This window comes from Schistocerca piceifrons, chromosome 5 (assembly GCF_021461385.2).
Source record: "Schistocerca piceifrons isolate TAMUIC-IGC-003096 chromosome 5, iqSchPice1.1, whole genome shotgun sequence".
Lineage (NCBI taxonomy): Eukaryota > Metazoa > Arthropoda > Insecta > Orthoptera > Acrididae > Schistocerca > Schistocerca piceifrons.
The window spans coordinates 496472995-496496190 of NC_060142.1; the positions used below are offsets into that span (position 1 = coordinate 496472995).

The following is a 23196-nucleotide window of genomic DNA, read 5'->3' on the forward strand; positions in this document are numbered from 1 at the left end:
TATGTTACTAGCAAAGAATACATCACGTTACATGTATGTCAGTTGTATCTCGAAAGTATTTCGAACTGTATTGCTTAAGTGCAGTACGGGAGACAAGTTCAGCGTAGTCGATTTCTTAGTTTCAACTAGCATTGCTGTCCTGTTGTTCACTTGAACTATGTATCCCCTGCTTCACTAAACCGCAAATGAAACACCCGATACAAATTGAAAGCTCATTCGAAGTGTGTTACTTAAGTACAGTCCGGAATACGAGTTTGTCGTAAGGCGATTTCTTCGTTTTCACTAGCATTACTGTCCTGTTCTTCACCTGAACGATGTATCCTCCGCTTCAGTAAACCCTAAGTGGAACACGGGATACAAATTGTAGATGTGCTGTTTATTTCGTCTCCGCTATTACTAAGTCTTTTCTTACGTACATATCAGTATTACTGATGACAGAAGGACGTACGTATGTAATATATGTATACCAGACTTCCATTGACCTCGATATATGTACACTGGTAACGAATAGGTGGAAATACACGTACGTTACATTTGCAACCTGTTTCATTTTATATGTTTTGATTGTTTATTTAACCTTTGTGTTTTACTTGTTGAAAGGGAACTACACATTAATCTTGTCAAAAGCCGAGAAGCGATTCTTCTTAGTGTTGTAGCTCCCTGGGGCACTCTGGGATTCTCTGGGACACTCTGGGATTCTCTGGGACACTCTGGGATTCTCTGGGCCACTCTGCCTTGTCCTGGTCACTTTGGTATTGTCTTCGTAATCTATTCTATTTTCAGTTTACCATTTGCGCTTTTGCTGTTATGTTTTAGTTTAGTTTTTTTTATTGATTGCTTAATAAAGTAGGATCAGTTTATTCTATCTCGTGAGATTTTTTTTTAAAAAGCCACAAAACACGTATCAGCTACTGAAGCATCTGTATCTTCTAATGGGTGCGGGAGTTCCGACTCCTGGGGAGGTGGGTGGGTGTTATGCATGGCTGTCTTAGGTTCAGCTGTGTCGCTACGAAATGCGGAGACAAAAAGGCGACACATGTACAATTTGCATCCCGTACTTCACTATGGGGTACAGTTTTCGTGTTGCCTTGGACGCTAATAGTACCCCATTCGTTACTTGAGCTATATAGCTATACGCAACATTTTTATCTTGCTCGCGAATTGACGTATATAGTGTCAGTGTAAAGGCGAAGTGAAGGACGGGATACAAATTATAGTTGTGTCGTCAGTGTAAAGGCGAAGTGAAGGACGGGATACAAATTATAGTTGTGTCGTCAGTGTAAAGGCGAAGTGAAGGACGGGATACAAATTTTAGTTGTGTCGGGGGTTTCGCCTGTAATATAGCAAGTAAACATTCGAAAATGTCGAACTGATACTAGTGCTGGGAAACGAAAGAAGATCGACAGCTGAGAAATTTCTATTACGTACTTCACAACACGAAAATACGCATATTGGTGGAATAAAACTGTGAAATATGTCAAAATTGTGAAATACAGTGAAAGAAGCAAATGGAAAAGTGAGCTTACCACACGGAAATATCGAGGAATAACCGAAGCTCGTCTAGACAGACAGTAACGAAAATTACATACCCACAAACAGGCAAATCCATTTCTATAAACGAAAATAAGATTAAAAATTGTCCTACAATAACAAACTAATACTCCAAATTACCTCAATATCATTATGAATAATTATTTTAATGTACAATGATAGCGCTTATCTGGAACACAGAACTCATTTATTATCTATGCCTCGAAGTGAAGACATTACCATCTGTGACTAAGGAATGACGTCATTGGTCAAAGCCGACGGGTTGTATCCCCTGCTAAACTAGACCCTTAACACAGGCCGTCAACAGAACGTTACGGATTGGGAAGTCAAAAACAAGTTTTCTCAGGAAAGATGTTTTTCTTTGACGGTGGTAGTGGTGAGGGAGCGGGGCAGGTGTTGGACGGGATCGCCGCCTATCATCCGAAGTTGACCTGTTTTCGCCGCACTCTCTCCTATTGTAATAGTGGACTTCGTGCTCTTAGGTCTTCTTACTCTTTATTGTTTTGCTGTGTTTTCATGACACGATGTGAGTCTTCCATGACGACTTGGAAAATTGTTTCCCTTGAGTGTTATTTCATAAGACAGACCAGGTATCTTAACCAGAAAACGATTGAGGATTCGCAAAACCTGGACGGAGAAGAAGAGTGCTCTGTGTGTAAATAAGAGCATTAATTTATGAAGGACTCCCATTGAGTATTCTTTTTTAACAGTGAAAAAAAAATCATCTAAGTTGAAGGAGAAAAGTGCAGTTGGTATCGTTATTTGGTACTTGGAAAGGAGAAAAAGACACATTGAAGAAGGTAAACAGGCTCCATATGTTGCCTTATAAATATGGTTTGTTGCTTGTGCGTGTGCGCGATATTGCAACAGCCGTTTTTGTACACATAGCAGATAACAGTTTTCTGTTCCATCTCGTAAATGTTAGCTATTGAGCCATAACAGTGTATATATGAATTCGTCTTACTTGCTACCACAACGACAGCAAATAAACAAATCGCATGATAATGTAGATACAAGCATAACAAAGCACACGCTTTCGATAAGAGGAAGGAATATGACGATGACCGATTTCTTGAAAACAGTACGGTACGTACTTTACAATCTACGTTATTATTTATTTTGTAACTTCTCGCCCTACGTTTTATAATGATGCAATAAATAACAGATGTTCGTAGCTGTTCTCTCACCATTTCACGATGACAGTGGCGCTATTCGACCCAGCTCCCCATCGTCTCTACACGGAATCAGCGCCAAAACCGTCTTCATCTTCGTCATCACCAAGACAAATCGATGAATGTCTTTGTCCACAATGTTGTGCAAGAATACGCTTCAAGGCGTAATAACATGCGCCAGTTCTAGCGGGACTTTGCGCTCGTCTAGCGCTTTGTAACAGAAACCCGTGCTTTTCAGCACAATTTTTGGTGAAGTTTTCCCATCCCTGAGAAGTTCACTTCCTTTTAACGGAACCTGTAACTTTGCTGCGGTAGGACACTCGTTCCTGCTGTAGTAAGCATAAATATGCGTCAGTCTCGAAAGAATTTATGTCGGTGACTAGGTGAGGGTGCTTTTTCTTCTTTCCAGGGCTCGCAAAAAATATACCATCTGATCGAGACGCCTCAGTTTCGTTACGGCTCACGTCTACAACTTCCAACATTCGTTATAACGCTCACTTGCTTACTACTGTTCTTGCACTTATTCCAAGATTTTTAGATGTTCATTCCACAACTTTACCGGGAAGAATTGATAGCCGTCTGTGAACTCTTGCGTATGCTTTCTCCTGCTCGTAAAACTCAAGAGTCCTCTGTGGTAACTTCAGTGCCTGGCTGTCTTAGTAACAAAGTTTGATGCAAAGCATTCTCACTAAGCGAACGAAGTCTTTTCGGTGACATTTCACAAGTATCAGAATTTTGTAAACAACAGTTCCTGAATTGTCGTACTATAAAGGGTGCTTCATTGATCGTGACCGGGCCAAATATCTCACGAAATAAGCGTCAAACGAAAAACTACAAAGGACGAAACTTGTCTAGCTTGAAGGGGGAAGCCAGATGGTGCTATGGTTGGCCCGGATATCAACTGCGTTTTTTTAAATAGGAACCCTCATTTTTTTAATTACATATTCGTGTAGTACGTAAAGAAATATGAATGTTTTAGTTGGACCTCTGAGAAAGCATGCTGTTACAGCATGATTACCTGTAAATACCACATTAATGCAATAAATGCTTAAAATGATGTCCGTCAACCACAATGCATTTGGCAATACGTGTAACGACATTCCTCTCAACAGCGAGTAGTTCGCCTTCCGTAATGTTCGCACTTGCATTGACAATGCGCTGACGCATGTTGTCAGATGTTGTCGGTGGATCACGATAGCAAATATCCTTCAACTTTCCCCACAGAAAGAAATCCGGGGACGTCAGATCGGGTGAACGTGCGGGCCATGGTATGGTGCTTCGACGACCAATCCATCTGTCATGAAAAATGCTATTCAATACCGCTTCAACTGCAAGCGAGCTATGTGCCGGACATCCATCATGTTGGAAGTACATCGCCATTCTGTCATGCAGTGAAACATCTTGTAGTAACATTGGTAGAACATTACGTAGGAAATCGGCATACATTGCACCATTTAGATTGCCGCCGATAAAATGGCCAATTATCCTTCCTCCCATAATGCCGCACCATACATTAACCCGCCAAGGTCGCTAATGTTCACTTGTCGCAGCCATCGTGGATTTTCCGTTGCCCAATAGTGCATATTATGCCCGTTTACGTTACCGCTGTTGGTGAATGACGCTTCGTCGCTAAATAGAACGCGTTCAAAAAATCTGTCATCGTCCCGTAATTTCTCTTGTGCCCAGTGCCAGAACTGTATACGACGTTAAAAGTCATCGCCATGCAATTACTGGTGCATAGAAATATGGTACGGGAGCAATCGATGTTGATGTAGCATTCTCAACACCGACGTTTCTGAGATTCCCGATTCTCGCGCAGTTTGTCTGCTACTGATGTGCGGATTAGCTGCGACAGCAGCTAAAACACCTACTTGGGCATCATCATTTGTTGCAGGTCGTGGTTGACGTTTCACATGTGGCTGAACACTTCCTGCTTCCTTAAATAACGTAACTACCCGGCGAACGGTGCGGACACTTGGATGATGTTGTCCAGGATACCGAGCAGCATACATAGCACACGCCTGTTGGGTATTTTGATCACAATAGCCCATACATCAACACGATATCGACCTCTTCGGCAATTGGTAAACGGTCCATTTTAACACGGGTAATCTATCACGAAGCAAATGCCGTCCGCACTGGCGGAATGTTACGTGATACCACGTACTTATACGTTTGTGACTATTACAGCGCCATCTTTCACAAAGCAAAAAAAGTGGTCCAACTAAAACATTCATGTTTCTTTACGTACTACACGAATATGTAATAAAAAATGGAGGTTCCTATTAAAAAATAAAAAAAAATCGCAGTTGATATCCGTTTGACCTATGGCAGCGCCATCTGGCGGGCCAACCATAGCGCCATCTGGTTTCCCACTTCAAGCTACACGAGTTCCGTTCTTTGTAGTTTTTTCGTTTGATGCTTATTTCGTGAGATATTTGGCTCGGTCAGTATCAGTGTATAGCGATGATTTGTATCGCATCACCATTTTATGCTGTTATGTTCTGCTGAAGTCTAGTCTTAATGAGGGCTGACTTTGTGTGTGTCGAATGCAGCGCCTTCTGTGCGGGCGCGGGGCAGCTGGTGCTGTGGTGCGGGTGGCGCGCACCACGGCTGGTGCAGCGCGTCGTTTTCTCGCGGCTGGCGGCCGCCGCAGCGCCTGCTGTCCTCGCCGCTGCCCACACCGCCGTCTGCACCGCCTTCTCTACCGGCCGCTGCCACCGCGCCCGCATCCACCGCCGCCTCTATGGCCGGCCCACTGGTGGCACAGTCCGCCGTGTGCGCGGGCCTACGCGCTGCCAGCCGCCGGCTCAGCCGCAGCGAGAGCGACCTGCACTGCTGCTGGGCAGCCGACGACAGGCTCGCCGGCTCCCCACAGCGCGCTGCTGCTGTCCTGCTGCGCACGCACTCGGGGTCGCGCGACTCTGGCGTGCGAGTCTCCACCGCTTCCGACGACTCCAGCACCGGCCGCGGCAAAGGTAGTGGTACTCTATATCTGCGCTGTTTTCTAACAATTACTTACTTTCTTCCTATTGGAGGGGTGTCGGCAACGGCCATATTGCTGCTCTTAAGCCATTTGTCTATATCTTATCTATCTGTACAGTGAGGAAGTTGAAGTCGTGGGATAACGATATACCCACGAGCAGATGGTGGTAGGCATCGCGTACATAACATACACGTGGGCAATGCATTGGTGAAGCTGTCATTTGCACTGAGGTGATTCATGTGAAATCGTTTCTGACGCGATCATGACGGGAATTACCAGACTTCGAATGTGGAATGGTAGTTGGAACTACACACATGGGACATTCCATTTCTGAGATGGTTAGGCAGTTCAGTATTCCGAGATTCAAAGTGTCGAGAGTGTAATACCAAGTTTCAGGCATTACCTCTCACCAAGGACAGCGCAGTGACTGACGGCTTTCACTTAACGATTGCGAGCAGCGGCATTCGCCTAATTTGTCAGCAGTGGCGGATACAGAAAAACCTCAAGGAAGGGGTGCTAGAGATACCTTGAGCTACCTTTACTTTATCACAATAAAAATTATGAAATGGACTACCAACATACCAGGGTCTTGGCACAGACATCTAAATACTGGGGACAGCATCGTTGTAGAGGCTAACGAAATTCGTACCAGGGGCAGACTCATCAACAGAATTACCTCAGCAAGGCATGGGAACCAGCACTGAGTCTAATTAAAAAGAGGCTCAGCAAAGAAAACGAACAAGCGACCAGGGCAGACGAGCCAGTTACACCGACGCCACCACAGACGCCGATGCCAGTCTCTCGGCGACCGCCGACACACAGCCGCGGGCGCAGACCGCAGAGAGAACGCCTCGCAGGGGAAGGGGATTTAGGACGGCTGCCTGCCCTCAGGAGCTCAGTTATGATGCCGACATGTCTGATCGCTGAAATATTGTGCCCGTTGGACACTATGGACCGGCAGTACACCCGTGGACTGTTCGAGCAAGAAATACGGCGGGAGAAGTTGAAGAATCACAAAAATAATCAAGTCACATGCAAAGTTTAACAAAGTTTTATTTAAACTGATTACACACACACACACACACACACACACACACACACACACACACACACACACACACACCGCTGATGACCTCGATGTTGAGCGCCCATAAACCCCCCCCCCCCCCCCCCCCCCCCCCCCCCCCCCACACACACACAAGACAATGCCATCTTATGATACAAAAAAGCTAAAATTGTGGTTCTCTTCCTTAAATTCTATTCTATTCTTCCTGGCAAATTGGTTAATTACATCATCAATAGGATATCAATGTAAGGGTGAGTGTTCAACAGAGCTAAGCCATTAAGTCGATCCACCTTCATTGTCGACCTCAGCCATTTCTTTGCACAGTGCAGTGTTGAAAAACGTCTTTCTACTATAGCAATAGATGCAGGTAGACACACAAATATTTTGTACAGCATGTGCAAAGTGCGATAGTCAGATCTAGGACAAACAGGCAACACTTGCATAACAGAATCATGATCGTTAAGGGCTTTTATGCCCATTTGCTTGTATTGAAGAACCTCTCCCAGTAGTCACTTTTTAATCACAAAACAATAGAGTATTAGTGACATTTCTCGAACAAATGCCAGATAGAATAATGTATCGAGATCACTAGAATGGCCGTGACTTTTTTTGTAGGTATGTGTTAGCTGTCTATGTGCCAGACAGAAACGTATAAAATATGACGACGTGGGCGCTCGTGCTACATAGGATAGTACGACAACTCGATTAAGTCGAGTCGATTGACAAAAGAAACGAACGAATTGCGTGTGAGCTGACTGGTGGGGGGCGGTGCAGGTAGCAATACGAATGTTGTCATTGCTAACAGACAAGCAACACAGCATAAAATAACCACAGAAATCGATGTGGGATGTACTACAATGAACATACCCATTAGGACAGTGCAGTGAAATCTGGTATTAATGGACTATGGCAGCAGACAACCTATGTGGGTGCCTTTCTGAACAACGTGACATTATGTGCAGTGCCTCTCTGGGGCTTGTGGCTGTATCGGTTTGACCCTAGGAGAGTGGATAACCATCACCGGGTCAGATGAGTCCCAATTTCAGCTGGTAAGAGCTGATGGGATCTGTGCCACACCTGAACCCTGCTATGAGGCAATCAACGGACCCAAGTTGTCAACAGGGCACTCCGTAACCTGATGATGGCCCCACAACTGTGTGGGCTGTGTTTACGTGGAATGGACTGGGTCCTCTGGTCCAAAACTGATCACTGACTGGAAATGATTGTGTTCGATTACATGGAGATCATTTGCAGCCATTCATGGACTTAGTGTTCCCAAACAACCATAGAATTTTTGTGGGTGATAATGCACCATGTCACCGGACAAAAAATGTATGCTATTGGTTTGAAAAACAGTCTGGACAAATGATTTAGCCACCCATTGAACATTTATGGGACATAATTGAGAGATCAGTTAGGGGACTTACAATAGCTTGTTGAGTCCATGACACACCAAGTTGCTGCAATAAGGCAAAAGGTGGTCTGATACAATATTAGGAGTTGCCCTGTGACTTGTCACCTTTGTGTGTAATATACAGATATAAAATATGAAGGCAAGAAGAAAACATATGAAGTAATGCTGTGGGTATATAAAAGTGTTTTGAAGAAAAGGAACCCCCAGAGGCCTGAACACAGCTACACCACTGTTTCACAAGATGAAGGATCCCTTGTTCCCAGAATTCTTGTTACTGTTACAGGAGTTCCGCAGCGTATGCATCACTGTTGATGGTTTTTCTATGCTCGAGGAATTTGATGTATACTGGATCTCAGATGTCGAAAAAGATTGTGAGCTTTACCTTGCCTGCTGAGGGCACAGCTTTGAAATTTTTAGGAAAAGGTGACAGCACTGCATTCATGGCCATAAACGTCTCACTACATTATCCCAAGTGGAAAATGTAATTTTCAACCAGTTTGGCTAAGACATTTCATACCCTTCTATTTGAATACCCATTATATTATATTGTAAAAATTTATGTAAGTATGTATGTTCCACACCACTCCTAAACCACTGGCTCAATTTCAACTAAACTTGGTACACACCTCATTTGCTATTTGGAAAGGAGCATTACGTTAGTAAAAATCACCTACCTTCCATTGAGGAGTGGTTCGGGATAAAAACAGGGTGACATAGAAGCATAACTTGGGTATGTCTGAAGCAGTTTCAACCAAATTTTGTATATATACAGAATTCGTTATATGTATAAAAATACTGTGTGGGGTAAAATACCCGAACCTACCACTCTTAGGTGTGGGTGTGGAGAGGAGAATAATATGTAAGAATATTTAATAACAACCAACATTAGAATTGTCCTTGGGGTCACAAGACTCATTGGTGAATGCCATGATCACATTTTGTACTTTGTATGTATGTATGTATGTATATATGTGTGTGTGTGTGTGTGTGAGGGGGGGGGGGGGACTAGTTTCATTACAAAATTAATGTTGATTAATTAGTTTTTAATGATGTAGGACACAATTTTCAATCTTCGCAACACCCACACTGCATGCATTGGATAAAAACACCATTTGGACACGATCATCATGGCATATGCCACGTACATGTTGGGACTTATTTAGAAGAAGTAATTTTAGTCAGTGAGAATAGCATTAAGGAGCTAAAGCCTTCAAAGTATCCACAGCATATAAATAGGTTACTACATCCATATGCTTGTATAATCCAAACTCAGTCATGTAGCTGCAGTCCTAAATATACCTAAAAGTATACAAGGCAAATAACTTCTGCAATGGCATTGCATCTCTGGAGGTTGAATATGTTCAGACTGCCTTTTCTTGACACAGCCTTACCAATGGGGGATCCAGAAGAGCACTGCATGATATCATTATAGATGAAGATGTAGAAATATTTTTATGGAGTGACATAGCAGTGAAGTACAATGATTTATTTGCTTAAAAGATTAAATTGTCCACCATGTTTTAAAATAAAAATGAGGAATTAATTATGGTAACAGTAATTAATTAAAAACTTAACAATAATTCATTCATAGTATACAATAAAAATTGAAAGTAGCTTATCTGCTGCTGCTGTAAGACAGACAAATTAACACAAAAACAGATTCTTCAACTTCAGTTTTTGTCCTTTAACACTGACGATTCGTAATGCTGAAATTCTGTTATGATCCACTGTTGTACAATTTTTGAGAAAAGTTTCAAAATATTGGAATCTGTATGAGAATACTGGTGATATTTTTTTAATAGTATTCAAACACTTACTATTTTTTGAGAAAGGGAGTGAATGGTGGATGGACTAGGTTTTCTTTTAGTAGCCTATTAAGTTTAATGTTTGATTCTATTGTCTCCTGAAACTGAGAGAGTCAAAATTTTTCAGTCTTTGTTCGATTTCTACATTTACTGCAGGAAATAATATGAATAAAAAACTGAAAATCAGTTATTCCTGAAACCAGTTATTTTGAGTGGTTTTTTGGTTGCTGCCATTTTGAACACATCGTGCTACTGCTCACACATTGAGCTCAACAGTATATATTTAGCCATTTTCTATTAAAGAGCTGCCACATGTACTGCTAAGTTAGAGCACTAGCTTCAAACTCAATGTCCACACCTCAACAGAGATAAACAAAACATGTGAAATATGTGTATTGTGACAAGGATAACCTTAAATTTCTGAGCTGTTGTCCTTTATTAACATAAATAGATTTCGCAGTTTCTGTTATAGCTGCGAGCCCAAATACCTCGTGTTGTCATAAGTAACTTCAAACTGATAATCTCGAATCTTCAGCAGCAACAGCAGCAGAAAAACACTGTTTTCTAAAGGAAAATTCCAAGCTCCAGGGCAAACGGCACTATCATGAGCATTTTTTGTTAATGAGATTTATAATAAACTATATGTAAGTAAAACAGTCCATTCATTAGTAAAGAAACCTTACTTCTTCTGCAACAAGTTTGTTTTAAGTGATCAAATTAAAAGTTTTACCCCTAAAAATTTCTTACTACAATGCTTTTAAAAAGCTCTCATTTATTGCCAAGATAAAATCACAATCTATTATATATTGTGTTAGTATTGTAAGTTTGTAAAGAGATTTTTACCGAAGGAAAGTATTGAGGCAACCCGAAGTGCCTTAGGGATAATAGCCATACAGTGAATAGCATCCTTTAGACATTCAGCTGACAGAAGTAATGGGACAGCAGTATGCACATGTGCAGATGGCAACAGTAGCGTGTACACAAGCCATAAAAGGGCAGTGCATTGGTGAAGCTGTCAGTTGTGATTAGGTGATTCATGAAAACATTTCCAATGTAATTATTACTGAATGACCGAATTAAAATGCTTTCAACATGGAGGAAAAAAAAAAAGCCTTGTATCACAAAGCACCTAGGATCCAGCGCATGTTGGTCTATTGACTATTTAGATGATTTTGAAACACTTCCCTATTGGTTTTTTAACACATTCCAAGTTTATTTCTGAATGGGTCATAAGTTGATATTTGAATGCGTAGTGTACATGATGTCTCTGCCAGGGGAATCCATCTAGAAATAACTATCCTTCAGACAAAAGGGCATGGGGCTACACGAGCTGAGCGGAATAAAGCCTAACGGGTGAATTCCAACTGCTGTTCGTTTATGTGATTGATTGGGTATGTGAATGATCAGTGTTGTTACAATTACTAGCCAAGTCCAAAGATTCAGACTACCAGAGTGGAAATAAACGACTACCAGGAATAATAGGTAAGAAAGATTACGTATTATCTTCTCGGTGTATCCAAGAAAATGAAATTTTGACAGAAATTTTTTGGCCAGCTCGCTACACTAGAAAGGGCAAGTTGTACAGTCCCTGGCTAGCAGCCACTTAAGTTCTAGTCTGGGAGTAGCGTGGAAAACGCGTTGTACGAACACGTAATAATGCCTAACTGGAGAATAATCGCTGGATAACTAAATCAGTGATTCTGGCAGGGTTACTAGAGTTAACCGGAGAATGAGTTTTGCCAGTGGTAAGAATAGTTACAGAATTAGTGATGAGAATATTGTTTGTTAGAATGAGGAAGGAGAAGAAAACTGGGCATCTCACAAATTATGGAAGAATCTGACGATTCCAAAAATATACAAAAATTTCATACTACTGCTTTTCGATCTTATGCTTGAGAAACTGGAGCATATGAATGAAATGTGAAACTATTTCCTAACATAAAGCTTTTTGCTTGTAGTAGGCCAGATAGGCATTTCATATTGGTATTGTAAAGATGACCATTATTACCAAAACAGTCTCACTTACTTGGTGTGTTTTACAATTGATGCAATATTAGAAAGGCCTATTTTCTTTTATCTCAGTGACAAAGTAGATGTAATCAGATCGAGAGACCACAGCAGTCTTGGACACTATTTGTATTAACAACTTTTTCAGTATTACACACTGACATGTCGATTTTTCATGTAGCAAAATGTTTGACGAATTTTGATGAGAGAATAGATTCTTTCGCAGAAAGGAAAGCGTGCCATGTAAAGCTGTAGCAAGATTAGACAGAAAAAAATGCTAGGAGCTAAGGACTGAATAAATGTGTACTGTTTTGCTTGTTTCTTGTCCATACTGGTTTTATGTATCGTATATTTAATTTTATGTCACACAGAACAGCAAGTTATTAGCTAATAGGCAATAAAGAGTCCATATTTCCTGAAGAGTCCTTGTTCTTCTGGTTACAAATAACCCCATCCAGTATTAATTGCGAGGAAGTTTTCAAGAGGGGCAGGATGTCCAAACGGCCAAGTGGCAGCAGGAGAGGTGCCACAGGAAATTTTAATTTCCGCTATCCTGAATATAGTTTGATGGCATCCATTACAAAATATACACATTTGAGTTCCACAGTGCAAAATACAGTGATGTGCAGTAGAAGAATGCTGTGCGAATAGGCGTGGCACACTTAAGACCAAATAAAACGTCTTACATTTCTTCGAAGTTATATGTTTTACACGTCAGACTCTTCAGAAAGATATGCGCTACAAAATGAACATATTTTTGAAAAGTCTTTAAAAGTTTTCATGTCCTATCTCAAATGCTCTAGGGTGGCGGATGGAAGGGGGGGGGGGGGGGGGGGGGGAGGCCACTGTCAAGTATTTCCTGGCTCGAAATACTGTAGATCCGGGGTTGTTGCGCAGAGCAGTCTGAGTTATAGTGGGGGTAGGGGGGTAGTCTCCACGTGATCCGTGATTACATTTAGTGATTCTTCTGTTTCCTCTTTGTTTACTGCTCTCAAGAAAGGCGATCTATGGCTGGGAGCTATCAAGTGAATTAAAATACATTCACATAATTACAGAGGGCTAAAATACGTTATTAGTTTCAGATTTTATTTATTTATATTTTTTTTATTTCCACCTTTCTCATAGTCAACCATTAATCACCTTGCGGAACAACGAACTTATTTTTATCGCATTGCTAAATAAATTCAGCTTTTATTTATCTTGTCCCCTGAGGCAGCCAATTTATTTTAAATGAAGTGTTTAATTTCACACTATTGGCTAGTTTCAACTGTTCGCTGCATTTCAAGTGTATGTTTTCATCTTCTAGCATGTATGGCATTATGCCATAATAAAGTACCAAACATGAGATAGTACAGTACTGGTACTCCAAGAAAATTTACATCCCAAAAACCACATTGAAAAGATAAATATCAGGTCGAGGCCTACTTAATTGGGAATCTGGATATATGAATGTGCACTTTAAGGCAAATTATTCATTTCAGTACGGTTCATGAAATTCCAACATTCCTGTTTCTTTTACGAGATAATTTAAGATCTTTTAATGTTTTACACATATGAACCTACGGGCTTCCTATGTCATCGTAGCTGTGCAAGCGCGGTGACGTGTCTTATCTGGTGCTCTCTGGCAACTATTGGAACAAATCCATTTCTAACAGATCACGGGAAAATATTGTGAATTGTGATTTGAAAAGCATTATTTTCAAAGTAAATTTCCTTATACGCAAGATGAACTATGTGCAAGAATGTACAATGAACTTCTTAAATCACAGGGCGTTTGACTCTCATTTAAAAATCAGCTCTTTGACATTCAGGAGGATTTCAAGCCCAGAATATCAGAAATTTTTGTCGGTATTAAACATTTTACTGGCAAAATTTGTGTGATGTATCTTAAAGAGTAAAACACGCAAAAAAGATTAACATTTTATGTGAAAGATTAGATTCTCTTGTAGCTTATTAATTTTAGAGACAAATATTATTTTGTAGCAACATTATGTATATTAATTTGAGCCATTAACTTTTCGTGTTTGTGTGTTTGCACTACTTAAGAGTGTTGTTGCTATTGGCTGACTACATCACGTGTCCTTTGCTCTTAATATCCGCTGGTGAGCTCACGTGACATGAGCTATGACTGGCTTACAAAAGCACATCACAATCTCGATTTCAATGCTTCAGAAAGTAACATATGATGTTCGGTAGAATATGAATCTATCTTTCGTAATACGAAAATATGCAGCATACATGTTGCTGCACATCAAAGAACATTCCAAAATATGTTTTTTTTTTCTCCCCCTGTGTTTGATTTTCTAAAGTGCCGGGAAATTCTAAGCTGCTGTATAAAACCATAGCCATTCAAATGATTGACAAATTTTACAGTTCCGAGGGAAAGTATACTGTCACTTAACACAGAAAAATCGTATTTTCACCTGGGGGAAAGTGTATTTTTAAACGGGAGATCTGGAAATTTTTTTTTCCTTGTCCATGTATACACCCTGTGTTTACCTTGCCTTCAATATGTAGGAACTGAGATTGCACATTATAGGCAATAGCACCCAGAATCATCACACTAGGCATTGGTCCACTATGCTGCTCATCAATGCAGACTGCCCAATTGCATTCGCCCCAGTAGCATCTAACAGGTATGTGGCCATCACTGTAGGACAAATTGAAGGAGGATTCATCTGAAAACACATTTTTCCACTCAGTGTGCCAGTAATTGCTCTCGTGTACCCATTGAAGTCTGAGACACTGGCCATTTCTGGTCAATTGAAGACAATGCAAAGGCATATGTGCCCTCAGTCCAATCCTTGTAATAGAGTTTAAGTGGTCCAACATTGAGCCAACACTGTCGACAAAGTTGTTCTGTGGGTTATGGCCGAGCAGACAGCAAGGCGTTCATTCTGTGCTTTGCCCACGTTGTATGGTCCTGTACCTCCTTGTCACTGTGTATGAGCATCTTCTATGCACTGGTTCCACACACATCAGTGTCATTGCAGTGTGCCCTGTACAAGCTGCCATGCCACGGTAAGATTCACCTATTTCCCGGAGAACAATTAATCTGCTCCATTTGATCTCATTCGTATGCCGACATTGTGGCCTTTGTGTTGGTGAGGCTTACTGGCACTTCTTGCATGTTTCCTCTTGATTTGGTGGGTCTAGACTGACTGACAGTGGTGTATTTTCGAGACAGTTGCCCCGTGTTTGTGAATAACTTAGTAGGACAGACAAAATTTCACAGCTATTGAGAAAATTATGCCATCGTTATTTGTGATTATGTTAAACTCTAATGATAATATTTTACTTTTGTCTTTTAAGCTACAGTTGCTTTACTGTTTAGTACACAATATTATTTGGCTGTTAACAATTATTATAATCATGTGGAGTTTTGTAGCATAATTACTCAACAGCTCTTTTTTCCTTCTTTATAGATTGCGTCGAGTCTAATATCTGCTGGCTTGGGGCTGATGTTCTCGACACCAGGCTGCAGTGAAGTTGACTCAGAATCTTTGCATGAGTATCAACAGATTGGAAGCTTTGACAGTGATGAGGATGATCAGGACCAGATTCGGTATGGGACATCTCCGAGGAGGGAGTCTGGTATTTCTGTGGCATCTGGTATATATGAGGAGATAGATGAATCTGAAGTATCATCACAGAGCCATTACGAGAATCCTGTATCTTTACACTGGACAACATTAATGAACAAGAGTGCCCCTCTACCTCCTCCACTGCCCCCACGGAAGAGACACGACTGCCGCACTATCTGCAGGTTGGTATTCTGAACCAGCAACATTAGGCATTTGAAATGTCTTCATTCTCTTTCATTTATTACTGTTTTCAGGCCAAATACTGTATATACTCATTTAAATGTATATTTGTAATACTGAAAGTTTTCTCTTAAGGTATGACACCTTAAAGTGACTTGTGAATTTAGTGGCTACTTTAACCAAGTTAAATGGAAACAAAAAATGTTCTTTCAAAATCTTGTAGCTTTTTTTAAAAAAAATTGACTTTTTTAAATTAAAAGGCCAACAGAAGGTAGTCCTTTGAGTTATGTAAAATATACGCTTCAGGAATAGCTTTTTGAGTCCATGCCTAACGAAGTCAATTGATTTAGAACTAAGACATTCAAGTCAGGTTGGAAGTGCACATTCATTTTGAATGTCTGTATGAACGTAACTGGAAAAGTTTTAAAGTGAGGGTAGATCAGAATATCAAGAGGGGCGTTGAATCACCTAACAATGAAGCTCTTTAATATCTTTTGTCTAGTTAGTACAATGTGGACAAGCATTAGCAAGTAGTTCCAGCATTTATCTCCCACCTTTTGGCTTTTTGTATTAGACTGTAGCCACACGACATCTCAGATGGCAATAAATATCACATGACGTTAACACTTTCTGAGAAGTGGTTCCTAATGTACAACGCGCCCTCTATCCTCAGAGATGTTTAATATTATGTTTTGCAGATATGCACTGACCTCTGTATGAGGAGATGCTCAATTTTTGTTAGAGGTTAGCAATTCTTTTATTTTTATGATGTTAATGAAAGGCATTGCTTTGAATTGTTAATGATAATTTTGGATGTGAATGGTGCTTCTGCCCATGAGGCATGTGGAGACAAACAAGTACATGTGCACATATGGCAACGTGCTGTCTTTTTGTTCAATGTGAGTCATCACAGTTCATTACATTTGCCAAATCTGAGGTTCAGTGACAGTTACAATAATGCATTATTGTGTTTAAATGGTCTCCATTTGTCTGCAACTCTTTCTGAGTGAACATGACCACTTTTGTGACAATGACCTTCCTTGAAATAAGATTAGTGTATCCATGTCATGCTCTCACCAGTTCATCTTGTAACACTATGGCACAAATATTTTGAATCTCCAGTGCTGTTATTGCCCCTGATTAAATTCAAAGAGAGGAGTATACACTGAAGTGAAGTGACAAAAGTCATGGGTTAGCAATATGCACATGTACACACAGTGGTAATATTGTGCATACAAGGTATAAAAGGCCAGTGCATTGGTGGAGTTCATGTGAAAAAATTTCCAGTGCAATTATGGCTGCATGATGGGAATTAACAGACTGAAATAGTAATTGGAGCTAGAGACATTGGACATTACATTTCGTAAATTGTTAGGGAATTCAATTTTCCAAGACCCACAGAGTCAAGAGTGTGCTGAGAATAACAATTTTCAGGCATTACCTCTCACCACAGATAACACAGTGGCCGACGGCCTTCACTTAATGACCGAGATCAGTGGGTTTTGCGTGGAGTTGTCATTGCTAACAGACAAGTAATACTGTGTGAAGTAACAGCAGAAATCAATGTGGGATGTATGATGAATATATCTTTTAGGACAGTGTGGTGAAATTTGGCATTAATGGGCTATGGCAGCAGATGATCTACGTGAGTGCTTTTACTAACAGCATGACGTCACCTGCAGTGCCTGTCTGGGGCTCGTCACCATATTGCTTGAATCCTAGGTGACTAGAAACCCATGTCTCGTCCAGTGAGTCCCGTTTTCAGTTGGTAAGCTGAGAGTAGGCTACAAGTGTGGCACACACCATATGAAGCCATGGACCTAAGTTGTCAACAAGGCACTGTGCAAGCTGGTGGTTGCTCCATAGTGGTGTGGGCTGTGTTCATATGGAATGGACTGGATCCTCTGGTCCAACTGAACCAGTCATTGATTGGAAATGGTTACGTTGCTACTTGAAGACAATTTGCAGCCACTCAGTAACTTCATGTTCCCACTAGGCTACAACTGTTTGGCATTGGTTTGAAGAGCGATTAAAACTGAAGTATTGAAGTGCATAGGAAAGGTTTTCTTAGAAGAAAGTTGAGTATTCAGAGTGCAATGAAAAGCAATTTTCACTGGGTAACTGTGTGGGTAAGCAATGTGCAACATTTGCATGCAGTGGGAAGGTTAAAAAAATTGGGAGTATGGATACCACATGCTCTAAGCCAAATTCACTGAAATCAGGGGGTGGCCCTATGTGCATTTCTGCTTGCTCATCAAACTGGCTCAAGAACAACACCAACCATTCTTATCCTGTATTGCTACTGATGATGAGAAATGGTGTCTTTATGCTAGCATAAAGAAAAGAAAGGAATGGTTGAGTCCAAACAAAGCGCCGGCTGCGGTGGTTGAGCAGTTCTAGGCGCTTCAGTCCAGAACCGCGTGACTGCTATGGCCGCAGGTTCGAATCCTGCCTCAGGCGTGGATGTGTGTGATGTCCTTAGGTTTAAGTAGTTCTAAGTTCTCGGGGACTGATGACGTCAGATGTTAAGTCCCATAGTGCTCAGAGCCGTTTGCATCATTTTTTTAACCAAAAAAAGCAGCATCTCCCCGTACAAAGACTTGTGTGCATCCACAAATGGTAATGGTATGCATCTGATGGAACAGTGGGGTGTAACCATCACTGCTCACATTTATTGTCAACAACTGAGATGTCTGACAGTCAAAGAACAACAACCAGGAAGACTGGATGAAGTGATGCTACTCCACGATGATTGATGATGCCCATCTGCATTATGCTAAACTGACAAAAAAAACTATACAGGAGTTGGGTTGGGAAGTCATTCTGCACCCACATTATTTGCCTGTTCTTGTGTCTCCAGATTTCCATCTTTTCCAGTTTCCATGAAAAACCTTGAAGGAACTTCATTTTCAGATGTAAATGCACTCTGAACATGGCTTAATGAGTTCTTCACCTGAAAACCATGTGATCTGTAAAGTTGTGGAATTGAAGACTTAACCCAGTTTTAGTAGAATGTTGTAAATAGTGAAGAACAATATATTATTGATGACTAAAGTCTATGTTATGTGTGTGTGTGTTGTGTTTATTAAGATTATGGTGAAATTCTATGAACTTACACACCAACCCAAGACAACTCAATCATATTTTTTCAGAGGAATTTAATCTGTATAATGAAACTCTGTCTGAAAGAAGCAAAATGTCTTGTCAGTCAGATCTTGATAAAATTTCAAAGCAATGCAATGTTAACATATGTGTTCGTTGGAAAACTGTGGATTTCAGAAAATGCAAAAAACTAGATATCCAATTATTAAAATTGTTGATGAGCACAGTTGGAATCTGTCAGCCCATACAAATACCTGTGTGAAACAGTTTCTGGGGATATGAAATAGAATGATCACGTAATCTCAGTTGAAGGTAAAGTGGGTGACAGATTTCCATTCATTGATTAGATACTGCAAAAAAAAAAAAAAAAAAAAAAAAAAAAGGAAAGAAAGAAAGGAAAAAAAATCAGTCTACTTACAAAACACTCTTGCAATTCATCCTAGAACATTGTTCAAGGGTTAGGGTCTTGCACCAACTAGGCCTATAACGGAGGATACTGAACATATACGAAGAAGGACAGCATGAACGGATATGGGTTTGTTTCACCTATGGAATGGGTCGCGGAAATGCTAAAATACGAGATTTACAAATGTAAAACTTGTATACACAGGGATAGTGAAGATGAAATAAAGCTTCAATGTTGCCCCAAGCTATGCTCAAGTTATCTGCAGAAACCACATGAAAATTTGTGTAGTAGTTTTGTATATTAGTATGTTCAAACAGGCAGACAGACATGACAGTTTAATTGTTCTATTATTAGTGCAGATGTATGTTCCATTTTACTCATTTAAAACATTGCAGCAGTTGCATTTTTGTCTATCTCGTGCTTACATCTGGAAGAGTCATCTGTCATCTGCTTACATAATTTCCTGGTACTCCTGTAATTGACACTGATATATTTGATCTAACTTAACTTTATTTTGTAGCACCACACATTTCTTGGTGTAAAGCATGACAAAATAAACAATGTATTTTTAGTAGTTGCAGAGATGGGTTTGAAATACCTCAGATAATTTTAGAACACCTACAAACACTATGGCCACACAACTGAAGAGTTCATTATTACATGTTTAGATGAACAATGAAATCTGTACATAAAAAAAACTTCCAAATTATTGTAATGACAATAATCGATGTTTGACTATATAATGTAATTGGCGAGATAAAAAAAAAATATATATACTCACCAAGGGGCAGCAGGAGACAACACAAATAAAAGGTTATACTTATGCAAGCTTTTGGAGCCAGTGGCTCCTTTCTCTGACAGAAGGGTTGAAGGGGAAGGATGAAGGGTGAAGGAAAGAGACTGGAGAGGTTTCAGAAAGGGGGTAGGTTTCAGAAAGGTCACCCAGAACTGCAAATTGGGGGAGACTTACCAAGTGGGATGAGAAGGAAAGACTGATTGTTAGGGATTGCACCAGATGAGATTTGAAAACCAAATTATTGTGTGTTATGAAAATTCAGACAAATTATTATAATCAAGAAACTTAGTACTTTAAATTATGGCAAGTTAGTTTTCCAGCAAAAGATTATTAATATGGTCAAAAATTTTTAGAGCACATAATAGTCTTAAATTTAAAATAGCAGCCTTTTCAGTAAAATAAAAATCCCTCAGCAAAATTACTTACAACATAGCAGTCAGCAAAACATAAATTACAGTACACATAATAAGAACATGGAAAACATAGTTTTGTGGTTTGTTTAATGCAGAGCAGTCTGTTAAAATTTTATATTTATTTCCATAAAATTTTACTGATATTAGTCCATTTTTGTTGTAAAAAAACATTTTACTTCTTGTTTTTACAGTGTACGGAGTGAGGAGACATTAGACGACTGCCGACCATCGTCGAGGCTGGTTTCGTCACAAGTGGCCCTGAGATACACTGAACGGCATTCTGCATCCTGTTCTGCTCTTTCTGACACTGAACCTGGATACATGCCTATGTCCCCTCGCATTCCAGTAACAGCAGCAGCTGAAGAACAGCTCTACATGCCTATGGCAAGCATTGACATATCATGACATTTTTGTTTATGGAGTATAGTACTGCCAAACACTCCTGCACTCTCCATCCCCAGGGTAATTTTGGTCACTCCAATTGAGGAACTATGAATTTATTAGTCTTTCCACAAACTGACTTTATTTTTTGTATAATTGAAACCCTTTTGAAAATATGAGTGTTAATTTGTGTGTCACCAGCAATCACTGTACACTCTTTTTCAAGAACTACGTAGTTCTCTGTGATATCTCTGGAGCTGATGCAACAGTAGCTGGATGTTATCTTTTTGTCCACCCTGTCCAAATAATGCAGATTTTAATCAATCCAAGAGCGGACCAGGGGAGGGGAGATTCTTTTCAATCCATGATGTACTGTTTCATTGACAAGAAAAAGTAAAGCAATTGATAGTTGTGAATTAATGATAATGTGTTAGCATATTTCATCAAGTATATAATCACATTTCCACTTGTGTTTACGCTTTCTATGTGGGAATACTCAACCTTGTTCTTTTGCATACATGTACTGAGTGTGTCCAAAGTACATTTCATTGCAGAATGTAATGTCTTTCATCTTAAAGCAGGAAAACAGTAGAAAAATAGAAGATTCAAGTACTGTATGCATAAAAATAAGAGAACTCCACAGAAAGGAACTTTGCAATAGGCTTTCAAGGAATACGGATATTGTATGTTGAAACTTTTTCACTTATTCAGTCTTCAGAACATTTGCAGCATGTGAGATATAGTAACCCATTTTCAGTATTACCCTTTCCTGTGTAGGTGTCCTTTCGTAAATACAAGACAATATGAATTATGCAGATCTCTGTAGCTCCTAGAATTTTTAATTTTGTATTTGATAGCCAGAGTAATGCTGTAAAATTTTAGGAGAGGATATGTCACAAAAACTTGTTTTTACAAATGTGTGTCACATATCTCAGTTTTGAACAAACCTGCAGAAAGCAAAACATTTAACACTGATGGAAAGAAATTCAGTGTATGCAGTGCTGAGAAGAAAATATGTGTATGAAGAAAGAGGATTGAGTACCTTCATGTTTGTGTCATTTAAAGGGAACAGTAAATATGTTTGTGACGTTTTGTTTTGTTTTAATTTGTGGGTTCATCTCATAGTATTTGATTTAAAGGCTTAAACAGATGGTGTAATGTGATTAGTACAAAGTGTGGGTGAATGAAGCGCACAAATATCTTGCAGATCTGTAATTGTCAGAGTTATCAAACTGGTGATGTTGAAGTAAAACCATAGTGTTGAATGATACCAAAAAAGCAAAATATAAATCATAACAATGTCTTTTTTATGTGTATACAGAAAATGAAATAAATTTGTACATTTGTTGCATGAATTTAAAGTACCCTCACTTGTACTACCAATACATCTGAATTGCAAACATTACTGTTGTTTAATAGGAACAGGTAAGCTTTATATAACAAGTTATTGAATTAGTATTGTACTGGCTGATAGAATAAAGTAGGTCATTCTAGATTAGCACAAAAAATGAACTTTGATTAAGCTGAACATGGACATCTGCAACGTGTAAACATTCAATTTTGTGGGGCAGGTAAAGTTCAATTGCAGTTGTCAGTTCACAACATAGTGACAGTGAAAAAAAATTGATTTCATTTTGCACAATACAAATTGAAAAGAATAAATAAAAAAGTTGTTCTGCCTCAAAGTTCAAAACAATTTTTTCAATCTGTAAGGTTAAGAACAATATCTGGAATGTAAGAAATGAGTTTAGATAATAAATGCTCCCGTAAGATTTCTTGGAGATGACCCATAATAAAAGTGAAAAATTTTAAAAGTATTCCATTGACACTTATTGCCAGCACATGAAAAGGAAATTTGAACTATTTGCAATGAACAGTTAGGTACTGGGTTTGACATCAGCCAGTAATGACTGAACATCTCTTACAAAAATGCTCACTACACTTGAAAAGCAGTAACTGAGCAACTCATATGAAATTTTTAACTTGCAAAAATGTGCTTATATTGCTATGACAACTGTACACAAACTGAGGAACAGAAAAAGTAAGACATGTAAGTCAGTGAGCAAAGTTATATTCATTCACCAGTACCTAAATAGCCAATATTTAAATGGAGTTTTAGCTCAGTGGCTTAGTGGTAGTGTGCTGGTGCAACATAGGTTGGGATTCAAACCTGGAGAAGTTCAAGGAATTTTTTTCATGCCTTATCATTTCTTTCCCCTTTGTTAATATTTGTTAATGTGCAAACCACAACCTTATACCATGGTTCGGAATCCATGTTAAACTCTAGGTCCCCATGTATTTGGATGGGTAAGACTGTTCCGAGGTCTGAGAAA

The 23196-nt window shown here is 39.6% G+C and overlaps 1 protein-coding gene across 1 annotated transcript in view; it reads left to right on the forward strand.

Annotated features, from left to right (window-relative positions):
• LOC124799107 overlaps positions 1 to 22207 on the forward strand; it is an 800045-nt gene extending 777838 nt beyond the window's left edge. The window contains exons 10-13 of the mRNA XM_047262646.1: positions 5279 to 5555; positions 5602 to 5769; positions 15427 to 15767; positions 20674 to 22207. Coding sequence (XP_047118602.1) covers positions 5279 to 5555; positions 5602 to 5769; positions 15427 to 15767; positions 20674 to 20887 — 1000 coding nt within the window. The 3' untranslated portion in view covers positions 20888 to 22207. The remainder of the gene's footprint in view (positions 1 to 5278; positions 5556 to 5601; positions 5770 to 15426; positions 15768 to 20673) is intronic.
• Positions 22208 to 23196: the final 989 nt, after the last annotated feature.